This window comes from Acanthopagrus latus, chromosome 5 (genome assembly GCF_904848185.1).
Source record: "Acanthopagrus latus isolate v.2019 chromosome 5, fAcaLat1.1, whole genome shotgun sequence".
NCBI lineage: Eukaryota > Metazoa > Chordata > Actinopteri > Spariformes > Sparidae > Acanthopagrus > Acanthopagrus latus.
In genome coordinates this window covers 12,943,565-12,967,859 of record NC_051043.1, presented here as the reverse complement: position 1 = coordinate 12,967,859, position 24,295 = coordinate 12,943,565, and the positions used below count along the sequence as shown (strand labels likewise).

Genomic DNA, 24,295 nt, shown 5'->3' with positions numbered 1-24,295 from the left:
ACTAGGCACATGCAGAAACTTTGTGAGGACTTGAGTTTGATAAATATGTTTGAGTATTGGATAAATGCCTCTTTACCCTGTATGTTGTATTAGCAATGCTAAAAATTTGTCTTTGAAATGCATCTGGATCTGATATGCTTGTTTATGTTAACACATTAAAAGACCTGATAGATGTCTGTAGAAAATTACTTGCTTTTGCTTTTTTTTTCTTTTTACTATCCCTTCCCGCAAAGAAAAGTGCATTTTGCCCAATACTTCACTTTGAGCATCGCGGTGGAGAATGACGTATGTGTACTAGAGGTCTGTTTTCACAGAGCTCACCTTAAAGGGTAACTACTACTACTACCTACTTTACACACTGAAGTGTGTTTACAGGTCTGCATATGTGGGGAAAAAAATAGTATATAAACTATTTTGTGGCTCCAGAGGAAGCTGCATTGTAATCTGATAAATTGGCTACAGGGATATCATTTGGATAAATTGCACTGTGGGTAAGGGTGGCGTGAGGTTTTGAAAAGCCATCCACTGGTCAAACATTGCACTCCATCAACGCTATTAGACCCACCATAGACATACAGCAGAATCAGAGATATTGTTTCTTTAATTCTACGCATTCTTCTTCCTTTTCAAAACCTGGTGCCTCCATTAGACTCTTTAACACACTTTAACGTGTAAAATTGTTGGAGTTAACCTAATAAATCTCGGTTCAACCCAAAGTTTTTGAACATGCATTATGTGGAGAAAAAAAATATTGCTTATTCATAAATTCATCTTCTAGTTCTAAAGGTTAGATGCAATTTTATTAAAGTAATTGAACTCTTTTTCTATGGAGAAAAACTTGTCAGACACATCATAAAAAGCAGCATATTTGAATAGGTCTTATGAAATCAAATAAAATAAATTTATGCTGATGCACAACTTCACACAATAGTAGTTTACTATCCTGTTTTACCCCTCAGATTTCGACCATTTTTAAAAATGGCTCCATCTCTTTTATTTCCAATATAGCTGAAGACCTTAACAGATGCTTAATCAAAAAAAAACCCAAAGTCTAAAAAAATCTGCACATTATCCCATCTTCTGGTTCTAGTTTTGGCCCAAGTGTTTTTTTTTTGTTGTTGTTGTTGTTTGTATTTTGCATTAGATCAAGGACACAACACGTCAATGACATAGCCTTTATTAAAACTTTACATTAATTCATAACTCATTTTTAAATACTATTGTGATTCCTGGTCCTCTTTTTTTTCTACATAGGTGTATATTAGTACTCTATATGCTTTTACTTTATTTTGATTTCCCTTTTATAATCCAGCATGAGCCTCAGGAGTACGTAATTTAAAGCATACACTGTTGCAACATTAATATTAATGTACGATCTATGCTCTGCACAACACTTTTGGGTAATAAGTAATTGTATAAGCATTTATAAGCCTGTGCTTAACAAAAAAAAAAAAAAAACATTAACCACATGAAGAACCATGTTAAGGAAAAAGCAGAAAATCCGGCACAAGACAACTACAACAACATCTATAATGAATGAGCTACTGACAGCAGAGTGCAATGGTTGGAGTACTATGACTGACTGAATAGTAAATAAATCTGGATTAAAAAGTGCTCCTAGAAGTTGGGGGTTGTGGAGTACTCACTCAGAAAATACTTGTCATGTTGTTCATGTTTGCAATAAGTCATCTTTCTTTTTTTTTTTTTTTACATAATACCACAGCAGTCAGTGCCTTGGCATAATAAGCAGCATATTATTCCATCTTTGTCCAAATACATCTTTATAAAAATAGAAAACAACTAGAGAAAGGAGAATATATTTGCCAGCAGGAGGCTACAGTATATGTAGTAATCATTTTGTAAAAGTTGATTTTCGGAAGTTAAAGATGTAAGTTATACATTTCACAAAGTGGCAGAAATACATAACTGGCCCACCAGAGTCCCTGCTCTTTTCACGTACTTAAAGCCTGCCTGGTCACATCTGGTTGGTCACGCTGCACAGCGCTCTGGACTGACTGAGAGACGGCTGGCTGTCACTGACTGAGTTTGACTCGGTCATGGTGGTGAATGGACCAACCCCGCCTGAAACCTGGCTCCCCCATGGCCTCCACTCCGGTCTGGCCCTCTGGCTCTTGGGGCTGAGGCTGGTGCTCCCAACGACGGGCCTCTTCCCCTCGTGTGTCCCCCTTACCGACCCATTCAGCACGGCGGGAGCAGAGGTCTGGTCCAGGTGCTCAGCCGGGACCAGAGGCTGCCGGTCCTCCTCCTCAGATATGGCAAACACTGGCACACTGATGTGATCTCCTTCGCCTGGGAACTCGCGCCTCTTTCCCGCCTGGCCACTCTCAATCTGGGTGGAGGAAGAGGAGCTGGGGCTGGGTTCAGTGGGGGAGGCCTGGGCATGAGGAACCCCAGAAGCCTTCCCCGGGTCTGCTGTCCCGGAGAGCAGACCAAAGCAAGGCCCCGTGAAGCGTGAGCGCCGCAGGTTGCTGGTGGAGTTGAGACGCCGCTGTCTCTGGGCGGGCTGCGTAAGGGGGTAGGAGGCATTACTGATGGATGAGTCAGAGATGGTGCTGGTGTCTGCGTTGGCCTCCAGGTGGACATCAGAGAAGACCCTCCTGCCGTCGCCCCCTCTGCAGTCAGCTACCAAACTGGACGGCACCTGAAACGATGGCAAACTATTTGTAGACCCCAGACAGAGAAGCACAGGTGTGATCAGTAACACTAAAGATGGCTCCACTCAATTGAAGTGACACAGTCTGCCATGCCAACGAGCTAGAATGCACACTATTATTTAGTATCTAAACAGAATGCAGCAATTTATCATGTTACACAGATTAGACCAGGTTTTGTGCTAGGGGTAGAACAAAATGTCTGCAGTGAAAAAAGGCCTGTATGCCAGAGGGGCCAGAGCTATTCTACATCCCCATTACAACAGATTGAGTTTTAGGGATTTCCTTTAATGATAGAAAATATATACTGTAGTTAAGATCCTGTTTTTTTTTTTTTTTAATTGAACAAAAAACAGGATTTAATAATCTGTCAATTCAAATAAAATCGCAAATGTTTCAAGACTTTTGTTAAAGGGTTAGGTCACCCAAATTACAAAAAAAATGTATTTTATTTATTCCTGGTGGTATCTACCATACAGACAGATGGACGGTTTTGAGATATTCGTATCTAAGCTTTCTACATCCACCTCAGTAAAATGTGAAGAAATCTTTACTCTCAATAATGGTGACAGCATGTTGCACTGATTATGTAAAATCAAAGCTATCGGCATCATTAACTACAACAGGAAGTCAGTGAGAATGAAATGAAATGAACCCAGATGACTGCGACACACTCTAGCAACATCAAGGGTTCTAGTACTGACGCTGTCCACCAGCTTGGTGAAGGGGCTGGTGGAGTTCCAGCTGCACCACTTTTTGTGCAGCTGCGGCAGCGGAGGGAGGAAGTCCTGGAAGGTGCGTACGCTCCACGCTCTCGGCCTGGCGCCGCTGCCGTCCTTGATAGACCTGCTGCCCGTAGTCGAGGTGTTGGAGTCTGGTGAGGGCCAGTCACCTGCAGGGCTGGGACCGGTGTCACTGTGTCTCAAGAACCTCTCCCGCTGCTGAGAGACACAGAATGCATAAATGTTTTAATTCAAACCACCAACCCTAACCCAGACTGTGAGCTGTGTTCTGCTGCTTCAGAAGAATATACTGAGAGTTGCCTGAAAAATGAAAGGAAAATGTGTGTATTTATAACTACAAAACAAAGAGGGGCTGGAAATAATAAATGTGTACCCAACAAACTTCCCCTTAACAAGGTTAAAAGACAAGAGTGGCTAGAGAGGATAAACAAACTAATTAGTCATGAAGATGACCACACTATGTAAATAGCTCACATATCAGAGGTGGCATTATGCTCAAGCACTCAACTGCAGCTACAATGGTCATTGACCTGCACTGAGCAACAAGCTTGTTAGTGAATCACGCACGCATCCTTAGTATTGAGCATTGATGACTTGAAAGACTGGACTCAAGTAGTCACAATAGCACTGCATTCTCTCATTGTAAATGTTCATGTAAAGGAAAAAATAGACAGATACTGCTTTCAGGCAAGGTGAATTAATCAGATCTGTATAATCAGACACCAACAGACAAAAGTATTGAGAAATGACAGAAACTAGATCTCTCTGACCAAATAATAACACCTAAAACATAAGAAAAGTATTCTTTACAGCCTTGTCAGCCCGAGGAAGTATCAAAGCATGCAGAACATAGTACTTAAGCTGGGGATATTAGGAACTGACTGGCTGCCAGTCTGCTGACGGCACCTGCCGCATTTCCTCCTCACTCCTGAATTTCTCTCTGCACATTGTGTTGTGGACTACATTAATGGATTAACAAGAAGGAACTGGGCCTGATTAGCTTGGCCCGCTGAGTCACACAGCCAGCCAGCAAAGCACGTGTGGCTCACATACCAATCTCAGTCATTATTTATTAAGTAAACTAAAGCTGTCAATAGAACAACATGGGTTTTTTTTGAATGATTGCAGCCACATTAGTGGTGTTGTGTATGCATAGCTCTTACCATCTGAGCTGTACATTGCAAATCCAAGCGCATGACTACTTGGGAGGACACCTCATGTATTGGGAGTAGTAAAGGTCATATATGCTTGAGCAACCAAGAGAGGCTAATTGTGATTGACGGGTTGGATGTGCAAAGGCCACGTTATCCTTCCTGATCGGTCAGCTGCTGTTGATCAAGGGAGGGGGAAGGTTTTAGGGGTTGCAACTATCAGACAGAGAACGAGTCAAGATAATCCTTTGCACAGAGTCACTAGCAGCTAACTTTGTCTAGACAAGAATTAGCTTGGGGTTTAAATAAAATGTTCTTTTGGGCACTAAAGCCCCACGAACACAATGGCAACTGTTAGATTTTACACATGAGGTGAAGAATCGGCGACAGAGCACATTTGCCCCCACTGTGGCTCTGAAGGCGACGTCTCCAGGCCCTCGAGGGGGATGCCTGGAGAAGTTTGACACACTCGCCAGAAAAAATAAAAACAAGTCTTGTAAACTTTGGACAGCGTAGAAGGGCATTTTAATCCAGACTTCTCTGCCTATATCTCATCGCACTGCCAACAGCAATGATTTCAAAGTCTCCTTGTTGATTTATAGTAGCAAAACTGAGGTTCTTTTTTATCAAATAGGGTTTAATGGCTAAATGCTCCTGTACATATTGTGTGGTGCTGGAAATACCATGTTGACCCAGAAGTTCACCTGGCAATGACACTAAAAATTCCAAATGGGCATTTTTCAGTGACCTTTGCCATCGTTAGCCCAAGCAACATTTCTCAAGCATTATTTACATGGACGTCTGCATTGAGGACACATACAGGCAGACCACACACTGTGTGTCAAAGCGTGCATGACACACACAAACACACACAATTGGAGCTGGGAATCTGGCTCTGTAGATAATACTCCATTAGCCTAGGCTGCAGAAAAGCTTGCCAGTCCTTCAAAAAGCTGCCAGAGCTGTTTTATGCCAACTCTTATTCCAAGAGAATACAAAAGAGAGCAGAGAAAAAAATGCTGGATCCAACCGTTGCTTCTTCCTCAACACTCTTCCCATCTTTTTAATTATCCTCATTTCCCATTTACATCCTCATAGTTTTCATAGTATTAGACCGAATCATGCATATGCCAGCAATGGTGTCAGCCTTATTAGAACGCTGGGTCAGTTCAAAGCACCGAATGCCCTGTCACCTCTGATGTTGATCGGTTCAGGGTTCATTTCCCCAAAGCGACAAGATCACCCACTAAGTGTTTGGCCTTGAGATAAAATAGACAATTTCACTATCCACTGTGCAGCTTGTGCATGACAGGTGTTGTGTCAGTCTTACACACACACACACACACCCACACACACAAAAAAAGGGGGTTACAACGTTAGTTCATGGTGGCGTTAGAGAAAAAGTCAGGGGAAGTCAGGCTTCATCCTCTAGGGATGGTGAATGTCTGCACTAAGTTTCATTTGAATTCTATCAAATTATTGTTCAGAGATTTCAACTTGAACCGAAGTGGTTGATTGACTGACCGACTGATTGATATTGCAAGCAATATCCTAACAGGGTAACCTAACAAGGTATCATCACAGACAACTGTGTTGGCGTGAAACCAAGCCTTACTGTGTGTGGTGAGAAGGGTAGCCTGCTCGGGCTAGGGGCTGACGACACAATGAAAACTTCATCCGCACCAAGGTCGAGTTCAGTCAGACCACTGCAGGAGAGGTCCACCTCTGCATTCTGGGAAATGTCACCGCCAGCACTGACTACAGAACAAGAGAAATTAAAATGAAAATTCAATGACACAAAAATATGTGAAAACACTGATAGCAAGGCCATTTTAGTTTTATTGCACTGTGATAGTTCTTGTCCATGAACTGGATTTCTCTTTAGGAGAACAATCGGTTGTTTCTGCAGTTCTGGCCAAGAGAGAGTGTAATTATATCCAAATTTAAAATTTGTACATCAGTGTTTCACCACTAAAATGTAATCTATCCCAATAATCCACAATGATTTAATGCTGCCTACTTCTTTAAGTAATGTCTGTAAGCAATAGAGCTTATGATGCTGTACTGCAATTTAACTGGTTCACTGCAATGATATGCAGAGTAGGCTAATCTCAACTCTTCCGCTGTTTATAAGCTATGTGTTTTAGTGTAAACTCCTTACACCGTGACTGGAGCACACACACACAGAGGGGGACTGTACTCCCCTGTTGTTCAAACTACTCCCAGGCTGCCTTGTGGGTTAAATGCCACAACCCACAAATCTCTCAGCTTGGTTTCAGTCCCACTAACAGAGAGAGAGATTTGGATTGTTCCGGGATCAAGCCTGTGTGTGGCTCCGAAACGAATGCATTTTTCCTTTCCATTGAAAGGATGGAAACTCTACAGACCCACCCAGAGTCCCCAGAGGGTTCCTCATTTAAAGTAATACCTCACGACATATTTATAACACGCGGGTGATTCAACCTATGACCAGTTGATGAAAACTTTTAACGCTCAGTGTTAGGTAAATCTTTCAGAGGGAAAAGTCCTGGAAGGCAAGAGAAATATCCTGTTTTCCATTTACAGAAACATCTGTGTTTGGAAATTGTTTGGAATAAATAGAAGACTTGGGTGGTTAGCACGGGCACAGATAACCATCATTGATGAAATTACAAAGAAAGAGCACCAATTAGAGGTGCTCATCAGCAGAATATCCAATCCCACACTGTTTGATTGACAAGCGATCTCCGAAAAAACATCACAGCAATTGAGGCACATTCCACAAACCTCAGGCCTTTCCCTTTTTAACGACTGCACTCAAACCTTATCAGATGACGGCGTTGCCAGGAAATGAATTAATGGCAGATTTATATTCCTGAAGGTGTTATTATCATTCCTTGAAATGATTGTAGTTAAAAGTCTAAACACGTTATGTAAACGTAAATCAAAACGATGATATTCCACAGTAATGTGCAATAGTGTGGCTTTTGGCTTGCAGCAGTTCTGTAGTAGTTTGTAAGAGAACTGAGACCAACCAGAACAGAGAGAGCCAATATCAGCAATCCAATATATCAGTCTGTTCAGTGTGTGCATTCGTGTGTGCAGGTGTGTGCCTTCCCGACCTGTGTGTGGCGAGCTCTCGTTGTTGTTGTCCTGCTCTGCGGTCGCCTCCAGATTGGTCTGATTCTCAGCCATCAGCTGCAGCTCACTGACCTCAGCCCCAGTGTTCTGGACTCCCTCTGGCACCTACAAAACAAGCACAACACCACTCAGTTTACCCACAGTGCTTCATCATGACACCAGCAGTACAAATATGTTCAGTGTTCCTAGAGGAAACGTGCCAGTGTCTTGCAATTGACGGGGACTCAGCACCAGTCAACACAAATTAATGAGTGCATTGAATGAATTAGAAATAGCATCTGGTAATTATTAATATTATGGTGTTTTTGAGTTTAAATCACACTGATGTGTGATTTTATTATGAGAGTATATGTTTAGTTAAGTCATTACACTGGGACTTTTAGAGAAATATGTTCTCATTTGGTTGAAATTTCAAATTCTGTTATTAGGAATACACAATTTAAAAAAAAGTGTCCCCTTACTGCAGATGTTAACATAAAGATAAAAAGAAAGCAAAAAACTCATATAACTCACACAATGTTGTATGGATCATTGTTGGACAAATTGAGAAAATGTGTAAGCATTTGCTCAACTGAATCAGTCTAGATTTTCTGTTGCGTTTGACTATTGTCACTGTGCATGTGTGTATTAGAGGAGCTCCTGCATCTGGCCCTCTGTAACACCCTATAGAGCTCTATCTATAGCAATAACAGTGCAGGAGCACAGCAAGAGGTGGATCTCTTTTAACAGAAAAGCAAAACTACCTACTTGATTTGATATCAGTGACAGCAAGTGAGAAAATACGTTTTTATAATCAGGATAGGGCTGCAACTAAAGACTGTTGTCATTATTGACTTATCTGCAGACAATGTTCCCAATTAATTGATGGATCATATCCTCTTTAAAATGTAATTTCCCACACAGTTGCATGGCACTCCTACACAATTGCCAGACCCGTGATGGACAGTATCTATGAAGTGAATCAAAATCGATGGAGCATAACCAGAGATAGTCTTTTCATTCCATACAGTCTTCATCATCCTTTTGTGCACAGTGCAACTTGACCTTCCAACAATTCATATCAGGGTTTCATGCATGTTATGCTAGTAGCAGCTAATGTGGCATGGAGCCTCTAGCCTACAGCAGAGATGTAAAACGGGTTTCAAAGGTCTGGTGAGATCTTATTTCTAACTCCATACCTTAAGATTTTTTTTTTTTTTTTTAATTTTTAGTTTTTGACCATTAAAGACTTAAGTGATATTACTTGAGGCAATTCAGACAATATTAGTTTTCTGGATGCACAGAAGGCTCTATAGAATGATTAACAGTTGGTTTAAACAAACTTTTGGTGAAAAATGTACTGTGATGCAAGGTGTAATTGCTAAGACACAAATAACAGGGATTAGTGGAGCCAGCAGACTTCAGTTTTAATGATAAATAGCCTCCTGGGTGTCACAGAACTTGAGTTACCTGCAAACTTTTGCTGTGCATGATATAAATTGATGTGAAGAATCTAAGTAACCCCAATTACAGGCATTTACTAATCACTTTAACAAATACTATGAAATGTCTCCAGCTTCATCATCAGGTTGATCAGCCTATGCTTTGAAACTGTATGACCTGATGTGAACCTGAGGTGGTGCTGCTCAGCGTGGAGTGGAGGGGCAGAACCACAACAGTGGACGGTGTTGGCTTCAGTGGGAAAGAACATTTAAAAAAAGAGAAAAGAAATGTCCAGTGATCCCTGACAAAACTTTGTTTTCAGAGCAATGTCTGTGACAAATAAGGCAACCGAGTGAAGAAGCCACGTAGGAGAGGAGAGACAGTGACATGGTGAGAGGACAAAAGGAGCAATACTGGTGAGTATACAGCGGCGTCTGTACCTCGGAGTTGCTGGATGCACAGGAGCTGGCTCTTTTTGGACACAGCTTGGGCCTGGAAAACATACAGTACCACAGCAATTCAGTTTATAATTACAGACATATCCAGAAACCAACTTTTATGAATGTCTGCAATTTTTTTCCCTTTCTTGGCAGAGTTTTCCCAAAAATAAAAATCCCTCTGGTGTTCACAGTTTGACCAGAAATGTAAAAATCGACACTTTCGCATACAACTGTACTGGGATGGCAGCTTTTTGAAATAGTAACCACCTCATTCGATATATAATAGCTGGAACATACCCGTGGCTGCTTCCCCCTCAATAGTCGCTCTGTTGTGGTGCAGGACGCTGGACGAGATGCGCCACGATCCCGCATTCACACAAACCTCAACTCTTGCAGTTCACATAGCGGGTCGACACTGAGATGTTGCTTATTTTTTTGTCCTGTCACTTTTTTCACCGCTGAGAGCCGTGTCCAGTGTCTGTTTCCACTGACCCCACGGGTGGCTATGAAATGTAAGATTTAAGAATGTACAGAACAGTTCGAAGCAATGATGACAGACATTTCCACATTCTGTCGGTAACCTACAAAAGCCCAGTGGAGCCATAACTGGATCCTTTTACAATTGAGAAAATCACCAACACCACTTACCTAATTTTTTTTTTTTTTTTACCACACATTTCTGTCCTGCTCGTCAGTCCATGTGAACCAATGAAGCATGCAGAAATATTTGAGCGAGTACCCTCTTATTAAAAATTACTCTCACAGCTGAATAGGTTCATTACCAGCCACGGGTCAAGTGAGAGCAACCCCTGCTGTGACTCCCTTCAACCTTTGGCTGTTTTCTGACCAGAGGGGGACCTTGAGAGTTAATCTCAATGCTGCTTTAAACTAGCAAGCTCTCGCCTAGCTCGCCAGGCTAGTTGTTTTCCAATGATTTCTGTGAACTCGTTTAAATTAATAGGGGGAACAACCCGAAGGAGAAAAGAACCGCTACCGAGGCCGCTCATGAGGCTGACGTTTCTTGGGAAGGCATTTCCTCGCTTCTGAATGACTCGTGTTGTTCTTGCTAATTACACTTGCGTTTTATTGAACATGTGCTTTCAATTTCCCCGTCATTAATAGTGAGAACCCGTGGAGTTATTGCGCCTAGCAGATGAGCTGGAGACACTGAGCTGCATTTGAAATTAACACAAATCACATTAAACAGGGGGGTGTTTCTCACAGTGAGCTCAGCACTGCTGTTGACAGAAAAACCCTCTTTGATTTTGAGTCTACCTGGACCAGTGTAAAACAGTCACCGCGTCAGAGCAGATAGTATTACCAACCTCCAAACTTAACCCCTCAGCTTGTGTTCATTGTCCCCTGGGATGGACAAGAGGGAACAGCTTGTAAATTATACCTTTTGATTGTCTGACAATGCTGGTAGGACCAAACTCGCACTGAGTTTTAATTCTCCTTGTTGTGCCTTTGCTCTCCGCCCATTCACTTTCATGCAGCCTCTGTGTTTTTGTGTGCTGGAATTGATGCCAGGTGCTGTACCTTGAATGCCCCGCTGTCTATGGTGAGAGTGCTCCACATCAAGGAGGCCGCACAGTTGCAGCCAAACCCAACTAATCTCCAAGGGTCACCACATCAGGGACCGAGGCTTCCAGCTGAGTCAACATAACAAAGTGGCGAGACTGTATGTGCGAGCGTGTGCATCTGTATTTACTGTCAGACCAGCCCATTTTCATGCAAGGGAGAAATCAAAGACTTGTGAATTTTCTCAGGAGAGTATCTACTGAGGAACTCTGAGGGTTTATGTTTGACGAACAAAGCAAAAAAACAAGAATCCAAAGGACCTATCTGAGAAAACCAGATACTGTATATTTACAAGAGATCTCTGTAAGAGCAGCTCTGTGAGGCTGTGTTTAAACACCGTGGTGCTTTGAGCTACACGCACACAGTAACAAGGATAAAACATGCTGATGTTTAGCAGGTATGTTTACTAAATTAGTCATCTTTGTTATGCTAACATAACATTGGCTAATAAACACCAAACACAATACAACTGAGGCTGATGGCAATGAGAAACATCACTGGAGAACAGAAACATTTTTGCTTTGCTGCGTGGGACTTCAAAGATCTGGGGATAATAACACTCGTCAGGATCCATCCTCAGGGCTGTTTGAATATCTTTATCACATTTCATGGTAATCCATCTAATAGTTAGGGATAAGGATCATCAGTGGCACTAAATCTGAATTGTATGAATGTCTGTCAAAAATTAACAATCCAGGTATTTCTATTTTGAAGTTGTTGAGCTATTTTCCCCTAAATCACTGTGATGGAATGAATGACTGTCCAAGATTATACAACTATACTTTCATCCACAAATCCACATTGTACAATTGTTGCAATTCATTAGTGGCAAACAGAGGTCAATCTGTATTGCATTAGGCTGACTAACTGGTGGTTGCAGCACTTATGATCCCTCATCCTTTTTTTGCCTGTATTATTTTTATATTTTCTTTGCTCCCCTAAACGATCTTAATCTACTTCTGTTACCTGAACACGATGCAGAGGGCACTGGTAAGTATCATAGCGAAGAAGGCAGCTCCACTCACAGCAGCCAGCAGAGAGTCTACCTTGCTGGCTGTGGGAGAGGAGGCGCGGCGCTCCCCCCCTGGCTCAGTCAGGTTGTGGTAGTGGAAGAGAAGAGCGAAGCCACGACCCCAGTGGGTGGTGGTGATGAGCTCCATGATGACCTCCACCATCTCCTGGCTGGAACCAAAAACCAGTTGGCTGCTAGGAGGCCGGTTGGAGCCACAGAACCTGGAGGAGAAGGTGATGAGGTCTGAGATGTAGAGGACATCGTGGGGGCAGGCGTCAAGCGCCGAGTGCTGGGTTTCGGGGCTGACAGCTGGAGTCTCAGTGATGTGTGGTGGGGCAACAGTGGTCTCCTCCACAACCGTGCTTGGGTTAGAACTGGGGTTGATGTCTCCCCTGAGGTGAGGCGAGGAGGCGGAGTTGACAGCCTTGTCTCCTTGAGGTACAGCCCCGGGGAGGAGGAGAAGAGAGGGAGGAGGTGGCGAAGACAGGCCGGACGAGGCATCTGCAGACCTTTTGGCAGAATTTGAGACTTTGGCAATCTCCATCTTTGTGGACTGTTCCTGGACCACTACTTGCTTCACCCCACCGTCTTGGGAGGACTGCTGAGTCTTTGTGACGTCCCCTACGCTCTGAAGCGTTGGATCTTTAGCCGCGAAAGAAGTTTCATCCGCCGCTAAGCCGACAGGAGTGAACGTCACCTCTTCGTCCGCCTCTTCCTCTTCGAAATTAGAGATAGCAGAGTACTGTGCAGCGGAGTCATGGCTTTCGAACACGTCAAAGTCAAATATCTCAAGGATAAGCTGGTAATCAACAGGCACAAAGAACTGCCAAACACAGTGCGTCCCAGAGGAGTAGTTGTAGGGGAAGCCAGGAGACAGAATGAGGCCTTGGACATCCACCACATCCAGCTTGGCACCACAGTCAAAGTATACCTGCAATATGAACCATATTAAGTTAGTCATGTCATAATATAAACCCTGCTTTGCAATTGATAAACTGCAACCATAGCACTTCTGTAGTTTCTCAGTCAGATCCAGTATCCTTTCCAGCTCCACCCTATCATCCAAATATAGTCACTTCTGGCTCCAAAAAAACCAAGATGGTGACAGCCATTGCTCCATACTCGTGGTTTCAAAATGGTAGTCCACGGAAGAATCTTACATTTTAAGATTTATTTTAGGCACTGACTAACACCCCTGTCCATTAACATGACTCATAAAGGTCTACAGGTAAAGCTCAAGCACAAATTCTGCCTGGGTTAGGGCTTTTGATTCCCACCCATGCTGGCGATCATGCCATTCTTCAGCATTGTGCTGACCAGTATTATATAACACTCTTCCTAAATTCAAAGTTGAGTCATGCATTCAGGTAAGGGCAGCCAAGCGATTAAGTTCTCTATGTCAAAAGCACCAACAACCGAGGTACCTATCAGAAAATAATACACTAAACTTGAAGTCTGATTACTCACAGACATAAACCAGCTTGAAACTGAACTATTCAACTCTGCCGTTCTGCCTTTATATCAAAGCCTGTGCTTTGCCTGTTTTGCCTGCTCGGGTAACCCTGGGGAGAGTATTTCTTCAAACATGCTGGCTGTAATTCTTCCCAGGTGTGCAGGGATGTAAGGGGGACCTGAGGCCTAAGCAGAGGCAGATGTGTGGCTGGGCCAAGGAGCTGAGGACCAGACCTTTGTAGGGGGCCTGTGTGTTTATGAGCTTTCCTGTTGGCTTTGGTTCTGGACTGTGGGAATGACCCAGACTGGCGGACCCCCATGCAAGACAGGTAACAAACCAACAACCGCGGGCGACACTTGTGCTCTGGACTGGGTTTAGAGCATAAGAGATCATGTTGAGAATGCAGTTTAGACGGGAGCTGGGGAAGAGGGCAACAGGGACATGAGGACAGCTAAGGTCTATGGAGCCAGACAGGCACTTTGCATGGACTATCTACCCCCATCTGAAGGCACGCATCAAAGACATTCCTCAGTCGGTGTATTTTAAGTAGCCAAATCTACTAGTAATTTTCAATCACGATGAGAAGAGAGGACCACTCAGTCAGCCCCCCCGGTCATCAGGATCAAACCAAAAGCCTTCTCTGTAGTTGATACAGCTGACAGTCTCACAGCCAGGCTACAGCATGTTACAGATACATGGGAGGTCAGACAGGGCAATAAGGGAAGCACCATCTATGCAATTAAAGAAAATATGTGTCAACAGTCTGTTGGGTGTCAGAAGTTAGATGTTAACACAAATTGTGATCCAAGTTCTGTTCTTATGCTGGAATTGAAATAAGGGGTGCTCAGTTGGTTGCAATATTGGTTAGTTACCTTTCCTACGCATATCTTAGTGAGAATGTAGTAATTCAGCGATGGTCTTCAGGTGTTTCATGATCTCACAGGTGTCTACTTTCTGTTCAGAATGATAAAATATTTGCCCAGAGCAAAACCAGTGTTTATATATGATATTTCCACAAAACAGGCTGCTCCACTCTACCCTCATGCTGGAACCTACTGTATGTCAAGTTTGCTGGTCGGGGTCTGCCAGTGGCTGGCACAGTCTGAGAAATACCGCATTCAGATTTTGGTTACGTCTCATGCAAACATTTAATCTTTCCAGGCAGACAGCAATCTGATGGATTGAGAGAAAACCTCAGAGGGCATAGGAAGCTGCTTAAAAAAAAAAAACAACATTTTAATCTTCCTCCAAACATTTGCATACAGCATGCGACTGCATGCTACTGAGACCAAATCACAGGAAACATATACAGTGCTGAGGTCACAGATGGGGCTACATTTAAGTGAAAAATACCACAGGCGTGAACCGCATGTTGCATAAGACAGGTCACCAGCCTCCTTTACAATTCCATGAAATGCAAAGTGAAAGTATGCATCTAACCAAAAATGCTTGTATGTGAAACAAGTTAAGGAGTTCACTACAGGACAAGCCAAAGCATCCAGTAGTGCTGTTGTCAAAGACTTTGACTTGTCTTTGACATGAGAGGAATGTTTGCTCACTCTTTTTTTTTTATCCTAAATGCAGTTTTACACCGCTATTTTTTTATATTTTTGCTAGTTACCAAAATTCTCTCAAAATGCTGGTCATCGAAGCACTTTTTAATGGCTGTATTTGGCCGTTTTTCTCCAAGACTTACATTTGAAAGCAATTACATTAGTGCAAGACAAACAACACATGCGATGTCTTCACACTTACAAGAAAATAATGTGCTACAGCAAAGAATTACACGGATGACATTTGAACGGGCCAAATGCCATTCCTGCTGAGGTTAGAGAGACTAAGCCGATTTGGGGTTCAGAGTGTTTTCAGCAGGGTTGCGCAATGAGGGGAACCACTTCACAATATGGGGGCATAACAGGGGGAAGAGAAGGACAGAGTGTCCCCTTTCAGGGTAAAAATGACCAGCAACGGGAAAACGTATGTTTGTGGATTTATCTTTGTCATATTGCTGCTTTGCTGGACTTTACTCAACCTTATTTAAAGATTTATTTCACTCTAAAATATATATATTGTTTAAAAAGATGTAGTAAATAATGCTCATCTGTACATCAACAGTCTCTTCTATGATGTGAAATCCCGTATCAGATGAAAGAGAACTGTGTCTTGGACGGAGACTGTGTCATCTCTCCCACCAGGACGAGGCGGCTGGGAGGTCCCCAGCACCCTGGGATGTGCATGCTAGACTACACATGAAAGGGCCCCAAAGTGCCACTGTGTCGAATGGAAATGGGACATTCTTATAATGCCAAACATCTCAGTTCTGTTACATCACAGGCCGCTCCACTAGCAGGCCGCTAATTATTCAAGGATGCCTTTTCTCATGGCGGAACAATGGGCCGCAGTGCCGTTTTGGTGAGCCACTACACAAGCAGGGAGGGAGGATAATATTTTAATGAAGTGATGCTAATAAGTACAAGGCAAGCTGAAAGTTTACATAAGAGCCGGCTGGGTCCTTGCGCCCCAGTTGTGCCACTGACAGGGGCTTCCCTGGACAGAAGTAGATCAACTGAGCACATAATTGTCTGAAGTGACTTGTTCAGTGAAACATCAGACCAGCTGCTGTCATTACCGAGAGGCCCCGCACAAACAGTATTGTTCTACCGTTGTCACTTTGCGTCAGTACATCCTTTTTTTTAAAAAGAAGAAAAAAGGTCAATCACATTCCACCATGAGGTTCATAAGCGTGTCTAACTACCTCAGAGGAAACTTTAAATTCTCTCGCTGATGAAGTGGAGCTGACTTGTTTATTTAGTACCATCATATTATGCATAACTCATTATTATGTACAATCAGCTCAAGTTGGAACGGTGTGTAAAACGCAGATAAAAACAGAACTAAACAATCGGCAAACCAACTAAGCCTTTATACAATCAGTGATGAACCTCACCGCATCCTTGCTTGTGAACTACTGACCCGTTTGAGGATACCTCTCTGCGTTAAAAACAATATAGATGTTTCTCTTCCGATCAGAATCTCTTCCCCAAAACTACATAGCGCCACTATAAATATATTGTACTTGTACTATTTGACTGAGTAAAAAGATTGCCAAAAACAGCAATGTTTTGGGAATCAGGTTTTATAGCACTGCTATTATAATATTATTTTCTTAATTCAAGTTTCAATTTAAAACTCACTGAAACATTTTTAACCTGAATATATTTTTCTGTGATAGATTGCTTCTGGTCAGATAGGTGATAAACAAAAGCTTGTACCTAAAAGTTCATTTCGAGTCCGCTCTGTGCAGTAAAAAGGTGAGCATGCCAAAATAAACTTGTCAGTTCACCTCTATCTGACATGACAGTAGTCTGCAGTCAGACATAACTGTTGACTGTAACATGGATTTTTTTTTTTAAACCACCCAGGCTGACGACACCACTGTGAAAACTCTGCAACACGAGCTGGCTTCTGCTAGTACTGTGTGCGTACTGAAGTACTGAAGCACACACACACACACACACACACACACACTCACACACACACGGCCTCTCATGCACAAACAGCCCTGGACTGGCTCATAAACAGGCAGGCGGGCCCCTCAAAAGGGGGCAGGAATCCTCACCAGCCCTGTTTACTGGAGGAGAAAAGTGACACTGCTTCACAGGCTAGCGCTTCAGCAGCAGCAGCAGTCCGCTCGGGATGCTTTACAATCACACTCAATTCCTCAGCTCTGGACCACCAATATCAGCAAATTAAAATACCATTAGCCTTAACTGAATCAAGTCGTTTTTGACAGGGTTTGAGATTTGAGGGGTACGTATATCAAGATAGGGAGGAAAAATATCTAAGAATGTAATGCAGCAACATATTTAATTTGTCAGTCAGCTATACATTAGATCAGACAAAAAAGTGACTAATGCCTAAAAAAGAACATGTTAAGAATTTATGCTGTAAAATCAATTATGGGGATGAGGCCAACCTGACCACACAATAAGTTAAAAAGCTGAAGCATTTACCAAGATTAGAAGTGTCACTAACTGAGTTAGAATAAAAAGCACTTATTCTGAAAATCCAACACATGATGGGGAATTTCCTTGAGTTGCCCTGGTGCGAGAGGATGCAGACTTGCCATACAGTAGTGCAGATTACACAGACCTGAGAGGTCGGTGCATGGGAAAAAGTTAGGAACTGTTTCTCTTTTCAAAAACATCGGTTTTGCATGTCATACCTATCATAACCAGAGGCATGCAGTTGAAAAGAGGCTAGAATGGGATTTTTTAAGTTTCGAGGCAGCTGACTCAGCAGCTGCATCTCAATGTCAGCAAGATGCCCCGTGTGGTTTTATATTTTGTGCAGCTCCCTCCAAATGCAGATAGAAAAGCAGCTCCTTGAGGTCATTCTCCACAGCTGTGAGAAGTGCTGATACTCGAGCCCAGGATTTATCACATATCTCCCCTGTGATGTCAATGCCTCTCCTGGTGGGCTCATGTCAGTGGCTCTGGTTCAAGCCAGGGTGAGTTTACAAACAACTGGTGTGGCGGCCTGATTAAGCCCAGGCATTTCTAGGGTCGCCCACGTTGGCCACTGCAGCGCTGGCTCAGCACATTTTCATCATGAGTGACTTATGAAAAGGCCTCTTTGAGCAAACACATGTTTCGATCGACATTTTATTTACAGGGCCGTCACGGGACCTTCACTGTAGCATGCTTGAAAAAGTGGAATGATAGAAATTATCACCGCTGCGGTCGTCCAACTTGTATAGATATGTTGCTGGGTGAGGGGAGAGGACAGGCAGATGCAGGCTCTCTCCTCCATGTTTGTGGTGTAGAACCTATTAACATATTTCCTCAAGAAAGAGCTGCTGATGCCGCTGCTGTGGTAGCTGTTAAACCTGTGGAGCCCTGTGGTGACCTTAACTCCACAATGGTTTCAAACAGTTTGGAGAAATCTTTTCCAGATTTTGGAATGTGATCCTGTGAACGCGTCCAAGATAATTAGTCTTTCTGCAGCGCGTCAGTGAGGAGCCCGATTGTGTAGGCTGGGCTGCACTGTACTGACACAATTAAACTGCAATCAGTCAGAGTCTAAATGGACACAGCAACACTTCCAATTGTAACCACAGCATCCAAATTGCCAGATAAGCACATCTTTTTTGGAATAGCATCTCCAGCAACACTCAACTACAGTATGTTTTTGGAGAACTGTCACGAAAGCTGTTGATTCCTCGGCCATAAAAAAATCTGAACTGCCCTCTACTCCAAAATGCAGTGGTTTATCTTGTCTTCAGGGAAGATGCCACGAAGCCTTATGTTAGACTGTACATATAAAATTTAAATCATGTAATTCATCCCAAAAGGGATGGAAATAACAATTGTTTTCATTATTCATTAATCATTCAGTCGACAAAATGTCAAAGAAATTTTAACTGCTCATCACTGTTTCCCAAAGCCCAAAATCTTCAAATGGCTTTGTTTGTCCAACCAGTAAAATCCTTTCATTTCAGAAGCTAAAACCAGCAAATGTGACACTGAAATGATTAATCGATTATCAAAAAAGCTGTCAACAATAGTTCTTCCAACTGACTAATTAATTCACCTCAGCTGTTCTGATGTATTAACTTAGCCCCATAACGGCCTCTTTCATCTGTTGACATTACATTTCCAAAGCCAAGCATCTGATTAAATTCTTTTTTTTATTATTAAATTCAGGGCATCTTTATAAATCTTATTAGGGTGTTAACCAAACGCAGTGCTGTTCTAAAGGTATTTCAAGAATCTGCAAAGACTATGCTATCCAACTGGATGAAAAACTGTTCCAACGGCTGCATGATAAGAATTATTTTCATCCTGTTTTTTCCAAGTCGCGACTCCATTTCCTATCCAGGGAGCTGGAGACGACATGTTTCTTTATCCCTGCTTTGTTTGGGGAAAACAAAATCACTACTTGGGGGAAAAAACCTGTCCCACTGTGAAGCAGATGGAAAGACTTTTTCACCCAAAGCAACAAAAGAGTCTGTTTGAAATTCTAGAAATACCTTCAGAACAGTTTTAAGTTGTGTTTAACTAAGATGCCTGTTCTTTGTGTTTTTGAAAATGGGATGCTAAACTATAGGATGGTAATATATCAGAGGTTCATCTGGGGGCCAAAAGTAAATCCTCTTGTCTCAGGTCTGTGCTCTCTGCAGGCTGGTGTCGGTGCCCAGCCAAAGACTGTTTACATAAAAGAAGCATCACTCAATAACACCTCTGTACAACCCCGGGTGGAGCGATTTTGGAGTCCAAACAACTCCAATAGAGTGATTCATGGTTGCTACAGATCGCTTAAAGGTAGGGAAGGGCGGTTCTGAAGAAAGACAGTTGATTGTTGAGTCTCATTCCCAGGACATCAAACACAGACACATTGGGTTGGTATTCGGTCTGAAATTCTCACCCTAAGTGTCAATATTTGACTGCCTGGGAATGACACTCAACTATTCACAATATTAGAAGGACTTAATGACCTCCCCCAAAAATCTCAGTGCTGAACTGACACCTTTTAAAAGAGGTGGGTAAAACAAAGGCAATTTATGCCAAATTCAGCTTTTATTTTGAAAGCTGAAATGTTTTTATCAGCCATTAAAATTCCAGCGTGCAGGATTGAGTGGCATCTCGCAGTGAGATTGAGGACTGCAACCAGTCTCTGCAGAGGTCCCACTGCACTCCACTGACACATGGTGACATATTTATCTTTTGACAGACTCTGTGTGCTTCTGTTGTCAGATAATCCATGGGAGGAACAAGTGAATCCACAGTTCACTGGGATCCTACAGAAATGTCCCTTTTTCAAGTGGAAATAAAACCTTCCGAAAGACAGAGTGGTGCCGGAAAAACAAAGATCAAATTCACTCTCTCCCATCCACAGCGCTGAATTGTGGACCGGCAGACTTGGATGCCTCCCATTTTTTTTTTTTTTTTTTTTTGCGAGGGGGATAGAATAAATTCCAAGCTTGTTTATGCTGTTCCAAAAATCAACTTAATACAAAAGGGGAGCGGAGGACAAAGACATCATTTACCGTGCCCCCTCAGGCAGATAATTGCAAAGATAGTGAGCACCCTATGCACACAGGAACTAAAGCTAGAGACGCTGACAATTCAATATAGCAAGGGCTTTTGTTGTCCTTTTCCAAGAATTGTGCTGCTGAGCCACCATGGTCCATCAGCGGAAGAGGACAACTCTTGACAGGTGGAAACTTCTCCTTGACAACCGCAGGGTCTTGATTTCTGTGTTAAGGATGCTATGGTATAGCATGCTGGACATTATTTTTCATCACACATAAACCAAAAACAGAAGAAGTTAGGTGATCAGAAGACTGAATAGGTGATGCACGGTTTGGATCCTTTGGTTGTATGAATCCACAACAAAATTTGGCAGGAAACGAGCGAACATCCCCGTCATTTTTAGAATGCTGCGGCTTAGATTCAATTTCCAAGACCACAGGAATAACATAGCAGCTATTCGGCCTGAGACGCATTCACCTTTTAGACTGCCTTCCACAACAACATGTGCGTGGCAAACAAAGTCGATGAGCTCTATCTTTCCCCCAACAGAGACAGCTGACACTGCTAGGGATGCACATGACATGGTGGTGATCAAATTGCATTCTAACAAACGCATGCACATCGCTGCATTAGACAGTTTTGTTTTTTTGTTTTTTTCTGTTCTGCACAATGAGCCATCACTGTCCCTCGCTTCAGGAGCAAGTACTCCGCACCCCTGCTGCTGTCTAATTCCAACATGATTGTTCCAGGTGTACATCAACAAGCCCTGTCATCCTAAGTCACGTGTGTAGCTGTGTATAAATATGATACCAAATAACAAGGTGACACCTCAAGTTATGGCATCAGAACAACTTTTTAAACCTCAGCCAATCAACTCGATATACAGCTAAGCCTAACTGACCTGCTGGCAGGAGCTCTGACTTTACCACAGGAGAAGCTAAAACATGTCCAACATGAATCACAGCCCGGCTGAATGAGAAACATGCCCAGGAAACAACCCACAACTTTTTGTGTTCCTGCTTTTATCAGAGGCAAACTTTTTTTTAATCGCGAACCACTCGCATGTCAGAGGCAAAAAAAAAAAAAAAGCTTGGGAAATCATCTCAATGAGTATGAAAAAGCACAACATAAGGTTTACATGCTCTCAATGTGGTTCCCATTTCAGCAGTTTGGACTCTGCATGCCATTCTCTGACTCTGTGCAGTGCAGTTACATCAAAACATCCCCTTTAAAGCCCCAGAGGATATACTGTGACACGGAGCTGGGTACTCTTTTAAAAACAGAAATAAAAAAACTTTACGAAAGTGTGCCTTCAATGGAAAAGGTGCAAAAGCTAGTCAGCATGATGTAAGGTGATTAAAACAGTCTGGCTATGGCTAACGCTACAGGGTCTTTTTTTTTCTTCTTCCCCCACTGGATTTCACTGTTTTTTGATTGTCAGAAAACACATGGGATACTTTAACAATATAAACAACGAAACTGGACTTCCCTTGTCCGAATGCAAACAGCATTTTTACAGAGATACATTTCAGTTCATTTGTTTTTAGCTTACATGCATGTCTCGGATGTATTGGCTCAATGTTTTGGACGGACACATTTTCAAATCACAGGCTGAAAACAAGACCATACTGTTAACCTCTTTATGACCTTATGTAGTTTGTTTCCTCTGTAACAGCCCCACAACCAGCGTAAGAGAACGTAATGTTACGCGATATTTTGTTATCAAACAGAGCGTGCACAAAACTCAGCTGTAAAAATTGTTAATTTAAAGTTCACAGCTCAATGCCCAACTTGTTTACGCCGTAATGCGCGAGTGTGGGTGTTTTTCGAAATAAAGTGGTCTCTTGATAAAGTCGGCATACCTCTCATTTTATGAAAACCATTCACAGTATTAAAATGTCACCTTTCAAACATTGATTCATACGTGCCACTTCTCGCTGGCGCCCTGCAACGCTGTACTGTATTCTGAAGGTACACAAATTGTTGACAATGCCGACGAGCTAGATTTAAATTTAAAATGCAGCTGACGCAAGAGCTGCCTTGTGCCTCGGATGTATGCCGAATTGAATGGTGGTACCGAACCTTTCATAAAATAACTCACTTAAAGTCCCCTGGCGTCAGAGTGTTTGCCGAGAAGCAAACAATCGTTGAATATGAAGATTTACGAACGCGGTCCGTGGCTTGATTCTCTCCATACAAGTGAACACGGCACTCAACTGGGCAGGAGGTAAAGCTTGTGAATTATTGCCAGCTTATTGTTAGCAAATGTCAACTTACTTTCTGTGCAACGCATCCCATCACGAAGAGTAGATATGTTGTCACAAACACATGTGCCCCGAGCGACGTAACACAACTCATTTTCCTGTAAGTGTTCCTGTTTTAATGCGACGCACAGTGAACCGTATCCCGCTCCTCCGCTTCCCTCTCATTCACCTGAAGTATCGGGAGCGCGCTTCCATCGTTCATGGGAGAACTCGAACACAGGACCAGACCCCTAGATAGAAACTGTCCCGTCCTGGCATTGAATAAATAAACACTGAGTGTGTGAGATTTATTGTAAAATCGGATTAAAAAAAAAAAAAAAAGAAAAAAGTTGTTATAATAGTATTGCATGACTGTAGGTCTGACAGACCCATTCATGACCATTCATGACCCTAATAATCATTCATTTTGCCAGTCTAGCAGATAATTAAGTAATAAATAAAAGTAAATAAAGGTTGTTTTTGTTTTTTTTTTTGCTTTTTGCTTTATGTCTGGTCTTAGCAATGCACATTGCTGTAATTGCTTTTAACCTATTACCTTATTCTTAAATATAAATTGTGCAATCAAAGTAGCTGTCTATGAATTAACATTCATCCTATTTCACATATTCTTTCAGAATTCCAAAGCAATTGACACAATAAATCATAAAGACTTATAGCCTAACTGTATTTATTTCTATCTTTGTATCCTAACTCTCCTTTCCATATTGTGTCAAGGCAGTCAAATCTAAGACAGTTTTTAGCATCTGTGTGCTTCTGAGTGAGACATCCCCCTTTTTTGTTTTCTTTGTTTTCTTTTTTTTTTTTTTTACATTCAAATGTAGATAAAAAATACACATCTTCTTTGGGGTTAAGTCTGAACCAGCCCACTTCATGTTGAGTTCTTCGATGATCAGAATGAATAGCCTACTTATATTTATTGACGTAAAGATAACACAGTAACACCTGCAGATTTCCCTCTGATCTGCTATTGCATTTAGAGAGTCAGAATGTAGGCACCACATCTCAGAGACTGGACTTCAAGATCCCCACACTATAACAAAATATCTTTTGCCAGTGACATTGAACATAGAAACCAAGTGTGGAAGCTCTTGTGTCATTCTTGATACTGCCACTAGATGGCATCAAGTACGACAGTTTGTAATCAGATACAGTGACTTTAAATTAATCATTTTAATTAAGCCTTTTCATTAAAATTGCTGATTGGACCCTTGGCCTCATACTTTTATTTCCACTAAAAAAGCGGATCCTAGCAGTTTAACTGTGTGATTTGACAGGAGACTTGAATGTAGTGGGATGCCTGAAACTTCACACCTTTCACATGGATTGCTGTTTCTTGTCATCAGCTGTCTTATAGTGGGAGCACCTTTGGGGGACCCTGCGTTGGATGGTGTCCATTAGTACCT

General features: G+C 42.3%; 1 protein-coding gene across 2 annotated transcripts; it reads right to left on the bottom strand.

Moving 5' to 3' along the window:
- Positions 1–1,161: 1,161 nt before the first annotated feature.
- On the bottom strand, positions 1,162–23,113 carry si:dkey-112e17.1. 2 transcript variants are annotated; one of them, XM_037098090.1, is made up of 7 exons: positions 22,906–23,113; positions 12,096–13,072; positions 9,549–9,600; positions 7,668–7,791; positions 6,182–6,324; positions 3,377–3,610; positions 1,162–2,662 (listed from the first exon to the last, which is right to left on the bottom strand). In XM_037098090.1, the coding sequence occupies exons 1-7, from the start codon at positions 22,984–22,986 to the stop codon at positions 1,976–1,978; spliced, it is 2,298 nt and encodes a 765-aa protein (XP_036953985.1). In that variant the 5' UTR covers positions 22,987–23,113; the 3' UTR covers positions 1,162–1,975. The 2 variants fall into 2 exon arrangements, with proteins under 2 accessions (XP_036953985.1, XP_036953984.1); XM_037098089.1 differs by having other exon boundaries at positions 3,377–3,613; positions 22,906–23,111.
- Between the last annotated feature and the right edge of the window lie 1,182 nt (positions 23,114–24,295).